Here is an 8,996-nt window from a genome sequence, read left to right as displayed (position 1 = left end):
ATATATATATATATATATACATACATATATAGATAGATAGATAGATAGATAGATAAATATACACATATATGTACATACATATATACACATACATACATGCAAACACACACACATGCAAACTCACACACGTGCACACATGTATGCATGTAGTCATAACTTCGACTTGACAGCTGGTAAAACTCACATATCGCCTCATATTTTAAATATTTAATTTATCATATACATGTGCAATAAGCTTAATCGATTTTCTGACCTTTTCCTAATTATACAGTAATATCCAACTGAGGGTAACTGGTCCTATTGGCTTTGTGGCAGGGGAGAAATTATCTGTTGTTTAGAAAAGCTACACTGGAGTGGACTCCCATTATGCCATTTCCATGACCCATGCAAACGTTTGTGGGGATCATTGGATGAATATCAAAAGAAAGCTATTTCGTTGATTCAAGGAAGGATTAATCTGATGTAATATTTTATAACTAAATCCCTGGCATTTGTTAACAACTGTCACATGTAGTCAAAGTGAAGAGACAGTAACACACACGCTTACATAAACATTTATATATATATAGGTATATACATATCATCATCATCATCGTTTAATGTCCATTTTTCATGCATGCATGAGTAGGGCAGTTCAGAGGAGCTGGTCAGGTAAAAAAAAACTACCCTATGCTGCTCTGTCTCTTTTGGCAGGGTTTTTATGGCTGGATGCTCTTCCTACCACCAGCCACTCTGCGGGGTGGACTCAGTGCCTTTTATGTGGCACTAGCACAGGCGAGGTTAGTTTTGGCATGATTTTTACAGTTGGATACCCTTGTACGCACACACCACAAAATGCCAACCACTTTACAGTATGGACTGGATGCTTTTTACGTGGCACCAGCACTGGCAGGGTCACCAAGTAACTCACAAGACAAGGAATTATGAGAAGGGCAGGTGCATTTGAGGAGGGGAACTTGTGTCAGAGGATATATATTTATTATTCTTAAACAAAAATATAATTGATAGTGACTTCAAAGTTTTGGCCAGTTAAGCCATCATTGAAGTCACTGTCAACAATATTCATGTTTAAGAATAATAAATTTGTATTCTGCAAAATTATTGAGTAACTCCTCAGATTAATGTAAAATCATTTTTATTATAACAAACTTATTTATATATATATATATATATATATATATTTAGAATGTGCTTCTTTCAGTTTCTGTCTACCAAATCCATTCACAAGGCTTTGGTTGACCCAGCGCTATAGAAGAAGATACTTGCCCAAAGTATCATACAGTGGAATTGAACCAGAGACTATGTGGGTGGGAAGCAAACGTCTTATCACACAGCCTCACCAGATTTTGCCATCCACTAAATGAAAATCTATTTTAACCATCACCAGGTAGCTTATATCATACTTTTGCTGAACTACTAAGTTATAAAGGACAAACAAACAAACACTGGTTGTCAGGCAGTTGTGGGAAACAAACTCAAAGACACACACTCATATATATATATATATACACACACACATACACACATGACAGGCTTCTTTTAGTTTCCATCCTCCAAATCCACTCACAAGATTTTGGTCAGTGCAGGATTATAGTGGAAAACACTTGTCCAAGTTGCTGTGCAGTGGGACTGAACCCAGAACCATGTGGTTGTGAAGCAAACATCTTACCACACACCTGTGCCTGTGTCTCTTCAGTGATTTGAGCTAAACACTACAAGTTTTAATTAAAGGCTTTGTCTATGAGCTAATACCTACCATTGTTGTTTGCCGTAACGAGTGAAGCCTCTCTTCTCATGGAACCAGTTTGCAGTGAGATTGAGTGAGGCATTTAGTTTTTAACTGTCTTTGCAAGAGACACATCAGTAACAGGATGCAAAGCCTACTGGCTCTTCAGTGAAGCAGACCAGCATCTTAGCAACCCAGTTAGTAGCAACATTTCTAAATTATTTATGCTGTTATTTCCCTGTTTTAGTAGAAAAACTGTAAATTGATATTGCTTCAGAATTGCTTTGACTGGCTTGTTTTTGTTTTAATTATTTTTAGTTCTTTTCTTTGCTTTCATTGATTGTTTAGCGTATAAACTTTATAATGGGTGGTCTTCATGAAAACAGCTAATGCATTTATAAATCATACGTTTTAATGTGCTTGTACATGCATGTGTCGTCTGTTGAAAATTCCATAGGGCAGAAGGTCAAAAACAAGAACAGAAAGATTGTATGTGTTGGCAAGAAAATGAATGAAAATGTAGGGTAGAGCTTTGTGTCACACAGAAACACATGATAAACACTGCAAAAACCATCTGAGATTTTTTTCAACCTTCTGACATTTTCAATGAATGCTGGAATATATTTTGTTTATATATTTTCTTTTTAAAAAAAATATTTGATGTTGTTGTGTAGTTAAGAAGTTTGCTTCCCAACCACGTGGTTTTGGGTTCAGTCCCATTGCACAGCACTTTGGACAGTTGTCTTCTACTTTAGGCCCTGGTGAACCAAAGCTTCATCAATGGATTTGGTTGATGGAAACTAAAAGAAACTTGTGTGGTGTGTATGTGTGTGTGAATTTGAGTGTGTTTGAATGTCCCTGTCTTGGAACCTTCTTCCTGATACAGATTCATATTTCCTCTTTGATTTTTTTTTTTTTTTTTTTTTTTTTTACAGTAACATAGAAGATATAAAATGTAAGGTAATGGTATTTCCACCATTTAGCATTAGCACTGAATATACATTTTGCGGCAGCATTTCAATGAGAACTTGAACAAACTCACCACTCATGCTGCCTCAAAAGTCACACAGCACGCTAACCATTCCTCCACTACGTGCATCTGCACTACAATTTTTTTTTTTTTTAATATTTTTATTTCTCAGATCACTGACTGAGTTGTTCAATTGCTGACAGGTAGTTGCAGTGAATGCAACTGCTGTAAACATTGCATGCATTGTCTCAGCTATACAGCACTACTTGGTTGCAATAATCACAAAAGCTGCACTGCAGTGTACACTGCTGTTATTGTTCACTTGCCAGGTATTCTCCTGCGCTCATTTTGCTTACTGGGTACTATGCAGCACTGAGCTGCAAACTAGGTGCACCACAGTGCTTTGTTGCTCACTAGGGACACTACAGGTGCCTTGTTAATCACTGACTATACTGGTGCACTTTGTACAGTACTTAGCCACAATCTGGGTGCATTACAAGTGTTTTGTTAATCACTGTACACTTTGAGTGCTTAGTTGATCATTAAGTAAATCACAATGTTTAGTTGTACCCTGAGTACCCTGCAGTAGATATTTACTAACTGGGTACACAGCTGTACTAAATTTCTGTGACTGTCTACACCTGCTGTGCTTAGTTTAGTCTTAGTCATTCCATATGTCAGGAATATTATTTTATTGTTGGTTAAGTTAAACACTGCAATCACCAGCCAAGCACATAAATAATGTTGGTAATCAAATACACAATAGAAACATAAGAAAATGTCTTATATTTCCTGTGTTCATGCTCCATTTATTTAATCTTTAACATCCAAGCCATGTTTGGATGGTCTGATCGAGGTGTTATTCAAAGGTCACTCTAATCCAGCACATCTTGATTGATTTTGCATTCAAGTTATAAACACCCTGTTTTGTTTTGTTTTTCTTTCCAGGGATAGTATATCTAGGACTACAATATTCCATGTTTATTTCATTTTTTAAGACAGTAGAGTATGACATGGGTGATATTTGGTTGCTATTTCTAGTAGATTGAGAGACTACACAGAGGCTTCTATATTGACTTGTGCTCAACCAAGAATAAACATGCTACATCACTCTATCATTCTGATAATGACATGAACCTGACGGTGTATCTTGACTGCACAGAGGCTCCTATATCGACTGTCAACCGATCAAGCATAAACATGTCAGGACCACCTTGCTCTGATGATAACATAAAACTTTATCTGATATTTTAGTTTATTCAATTTCACTGGGTATTATATAAGAGTAACCAGGTACTGGGATAATGACACAAACAAGAAATTCTAAAGTCATCTTTGAACAGTCAGACCCTGCCAGTGCAGGTGCCACTTAAAGAGCACTAAGTCCACACTGTAAAGTGGTTGGCATTTGGAAGGGCATCCAGCTGTAAAAACCATGACAAAACTAACCTCACCTTTGTGAGTGCCATGTAAAAAGTACTCAGCCCACTCTGCAAGGTGGCTGGTGTTAGGAAGGGGCATCCAACCATAAAAAGCTGGCCAAAACAGACACAGAAGCATGATGCAGGTTCCTGCTTGGCCAGCTCATGTCAAACCGTCCAACCCATACCAGCATGGAAGGAGGATTTTAAACAATGATGATGATGATGAAATCTGGTCATGAAAGGATTAACCCTTTAGCATTCTGATTATTCTGTTAAATGTAATGCTTATTTATTCACATTGTTTTGAATTAATCATGCATTACCTTGCTGTTCTGAGATTTTGATGATATAAATGTTAATTTTTTAGAATGATATTGTAGGGTTGATATGAGAAACCACATCTGGCCTATTTGAACATAAAAAAAAGGTCAACTATTTGGACCAGATATGGCTGGTTTAAATGCTAACAGGTTAAAGAGAACAATAAATTTATTAAACAATTCCATGTTGTTAAGCACTAATGTAAAATTTTAATACGAAATGTTAAGCATAAGTAAATATCTGCTCCTGCTTTGTTTTGAAACTCAAAACAGACCTGTAGAAGAGAGTGCATGTCATTGATAAGATCATGAATAGCGATGGAAGGACTTTGACAAACAAATGATTGATTGTTTAACAACAAATTAAACAAACAATTAGTTAGTTGGATAGATAACTAACCAATTGATGAACAATAAAGAAGTGAAATTGAACCAGTGTGTGTGTTTATTATTATTGGTTTAATGACCCTCCCTAGATAGAGCAATGTCTACACTTTGTATTTTCATTTATTAAAATTTTTAGTTTGTGGTTAAGACCTGTTAAAGATGGAATTATGACAAAAAGAAAATGAAACAAATGCTTTTCTTTTTCTTTATTCAACCATTGCACTGGTTTTTAACCTTTTACTGCAGAAATCAGATATATCCACTCAAATTTCATTACCCTTAACTGCAGAAGGTAGTTTTACATACCAGTCTATCTTTTGTTGAGGAATGTCGTGTTTGAAACTATTTTTTGTTGAGCTAATGTCGAGTTCATTGAGGCAATATGACTTGCAGAAAATACAAATTCCATCTTTTGGTAGATATTCAATGTCATTACTGAAATAACCATGAAATTTAATTTACCAATTAATGGGTTAATCACTCTTCATTGTTTATATTTAAACAACCATATTGCAAATACACAACAAAATGACAGAAGACTTTAATTTCCAGCTATTGCTTCCATCATAAATGTGTAAAATAAATAAATAAAATTATGGATTGATTGATTTATTATTGTCATAATTTCACTGAATTGTCATTCTTTTCAATTAGTGATGGGTAAATTAAAAAACAGATTTGTTTATTATTGTTTTCCTTTCTGTTTCTTTTAGGTTATTCAAACGAATGCAATGATACCGTTCCATGTGGTTGGAAAGCTTCGTGCAATAATAACTCCTGTAGCTGCCTTAACAACAACTCAGTTTTGCATGACAACAAAAGAGATTGCAGAAACGGTACGTTAACAACAACCTTCTACAGTTTCTCTAACAAAGGCTTTGTCGTTTTGTTTCCAGATATATTTTTCTTTGTCCTATTATGGGTGGAGGCAAGATAGCAAGCTGGGTGAAATGCTTAGTGGTATTTTGTCTGTCTTTACGTTCTGAGTTCAAATTCTGCTGAGGTCAATTCTACCTTGCATCCTTCCAGGGTCAATAGATTAAGTACCAGTTGCGTACTGGGGTCGATCTAATCGACTGGCCCCATCCGCAAAAATTTTGGGCTTTGTGCCTAGGATAGTAGGCTTGAATTTTTGGGGAGGGGGCCAGTCGATTAGATCGACCCTGGTATGCAACTGATACTTAATTTATTGACCCCAAAAGGATGAAAGGTAAAGTCGACCTCAGCTGAATTTGAACTCAAAATGTAAAGACAGACGGAATACCGCTAAGCATTTCGCCCAGCGTGCTAACATTTCTTATTTCTTTACTGCCCACAAAGGGCTACACACAGAGGAGACAAACAAGGACAGACAAACAAGGACAGACAAACAGATTAAGTCGATTACATCGACCCCGAAAGGATGAAAGGCAAAGTCGACCTCAGCAGAATTTGAACTCAGAACGTAACGGCAGACAAAATACCGCTCAGCATTTCGCCCAGCGTGCTAGCATTTCTGCCAGCTCACCACCACCTTCTGCTATATTATATAATGCTCTACAATACTATTCTGCTCCCCCCCACCACCACCACCACAGTACTATCTTGTTATCCTATACTATACTGTTCTCTGTACTATACTATATTGCACTTTACCATACTGTGCAGCTGTATATACAGTAACATTCTGCCAGTTAGGTCATGTAGCATAAATTAGCACAAAACGAGAATTCTTGCAATGCGATAGTGACAGCTGGAAGGCCGGTCAGTTTGTACTAATATAGCTTTTAGTAGATAGAACTTTTTGAGTCATACATTAAGTAGCATGAATAAGTAGAAAACAGTTCATTTACATACTTTCTCTGTATTTCTCCCTTTCTCTCTATCTCTCTCAATCTCTCCTTTTGCCTTTTCCTGTCTCTTTTGCACACACACACACACACACACACACACACACACACATATTTGCAGTATGGAAAACAGATGTGTAATGATGATGATTGTGATGATAATGATGATGACGATGACATACATTCATGTATACATGTATGCATATACACTCACACACACACACACATATATATATATGTGTGTGTGTGCAACAACATATGTAAACAAACTGGTTTTGTTTTTTTGTTTTTGGAAGTGTCAAATGTGTATCATACAGACAAGAAACATTTAATATTTCGAATGCAGTATAGCTGTGAAAACAGCAGGAAGGTTGCGTGTTTTACCTTTATAAGATGGAAAAAGTGGTCAGCAAACAGCCATGGGACTCAATCCCACACCTCTCAGATACTGGCTGAGTACTCCCCTCTCCCTCTCTCTCTTTCTCTCTCCTTCTGTCTATCCATCCATCCATGTGTGTGTGTGTGTGTGTGTGGATATGTGGTAAAAAGTTTGCTTCCCATTCACATGGTTCCAGCTTCAGTCCCATTGCACGAGACTTTGGGGAAGGATTTTCTATATATTGATCTGGTCCCTGGCTAACCAAAACCTTTCAAGTGAATTTCATAGATGAAAACTGAGAGAAACCCATTGTATGTATAAGCTTAAAATTAAAATCAAATTTAGATTAAAATTAAAAATTAAAATTTTATATTTAGTATCCATAGCACTAATGAGGAACAACTATGGGCTTATACCAAGAGAATGTTTAATGCTTTTCATTTAATAATGGTAGAAATGGTTATGTATGTGGAAGGTTTGGATAGGGAAAATGTCTGTTAGATGTTAAGGATAATCAAATGTGTTGGGGTTTTTTACACTTAGACCTATGGAAAAATTTAAAGGACTTAAAGAATTTGTGTGTACAAGTGAAGAATGCTTCGTGCTGCTTATCAAGTAACAGTGTAAGGTTATGTAACAATATATGTAATGATTTGTAAGGCATAGCCCGCAAGTAGTGCGCTGGCCATGGTATGGGAATCAATTATGGATCAGAACAAATTGTAAGGATTTTTTTTTTTCCTTAAAGTAATGCACATGGTCAGTTAGAGAAGTATACTTGCTGCACTCTTCATACTTAAATGAATTTAAATGGGCCAAATATCAGCAGCAGCATCATCATTTAATGTCCATTGTCCATGCTGGCATGGGTTGGATGGTTTGACTGGACTGGCACTCTGGAAGGCTGTACCAGACTCCAGTCTGATTTGGCATGGTTTTCTATGGCTGGATGCCCTTCCTAATGCCAGCCACTCTGAGAGTGTAATGGGTGCTTTTACATGCCATTGGCACAGGTGCCATTTACATGACACCATGGGGATTTACATGCCACCAACATGGGTGCCAATTTGCATGACACCAGTATCTGCCACGACTGCAATTTTGCTCAGCTTGATGGGTCTTCTCAAGCATGGCATAATACCAAAGGTCTTGGTCATTGCCTCTGTGAGGCCCAACACTCAAAAGGAACTCAACCACTTTGCCTCTGTGAGGCTCAATGCTCAAAAGGAACTCAGCTACTTTGCCTCTATCAGGCCCAATGTTCCTAAGATGTTCTTTACTTGCCAATGCTTGGAAGTAATTGTAGATCCAATATAGTACCTAGTAGAATTGTGAAGTGTGTTATGAACCATGCATTTGTAGACAACGTTAAACCTTCTGCAATGGGTTTGCAGTAGGCATTCATTCCTAGATTTGCAGTTGCAACTAGATCTATCTGGTCCATAGGAGCTTGCTGTATATGGATTGGATGCTTTACGATTAGAGGGCATGCTAGGTTTTAGGGTAGTGTTCTTTGGCCTGCTCCCAGCATTATCACTATTATGGATGCTATTTGTACCAATAATTCTTTCCACTATATTTCTCCGATGATGGAATATCCAACTTATACAATGCTCCAATAGCTGGGATATCCCAGAAACAACTGTCGAGATTATCTTTACCAGTTTGTACTACTTTTACCATTCGCTATGTAGCAAATTTTTTTAGATTGAATTCAATGAAATCTAATGTCCTTGTTCTGCCTTAACTAATTGTTTGCCTTTCCTTGCTACTTTGACCTATATTTATATATATATTTGTATGTATGTATATGTATGTGTGTGTGTGTATATGTGTGTATATATATTTATATATGTATCTGTATATATATGTGTGTGTGTGGAGTGTGTATATTTATATATGTCTGTTTGAGAGTGAAAGAAAACCTGTGTATATATATATATATATATATATATATATAT

General features: G+C 36.6%; 1 protein-coding gene across 2 annotated transcripts in view; it reads left to right on the top strand.

Moving 5' to 3' along the window:
• Positions 1-8,996, top strand: part of LOC106882014 (uncharacterized) — a 59,604-nt gene that overhangs the window by 36,173 nt on the left and 14,435 nt on the right. For both annotated transcript variants that reach the window (XM_014932563.2, XM_014932564.2), the window contains exon 3: positions 5,541-5,663. In XM_014932563.2, the coding sequence (XP_014788049.1) occupies positions 5,541-5,663 (123 nt within the window). The remainder of the gene's footprint in view (positions 1-5,540; positions 5,664-8,996) is intronic.

Source organism: Octopus bimaculoides, chromosome 21, assembly GCF_001194135.2.
Source record: "Octopus bimaculoides isolate UCB-OBI-ISO-001 chromosome 21, ASM119413v2, whole genome shotgun sequence".
NCBI lineage: Eukaryota > Metazoa > Mollusca > Cephalopoda > Octopoda > Octopodidae > Octopus > Octopus bimaculoides.
This window is presented reverse-complemented; position numbering and strand designations above follow the sequence as displayed.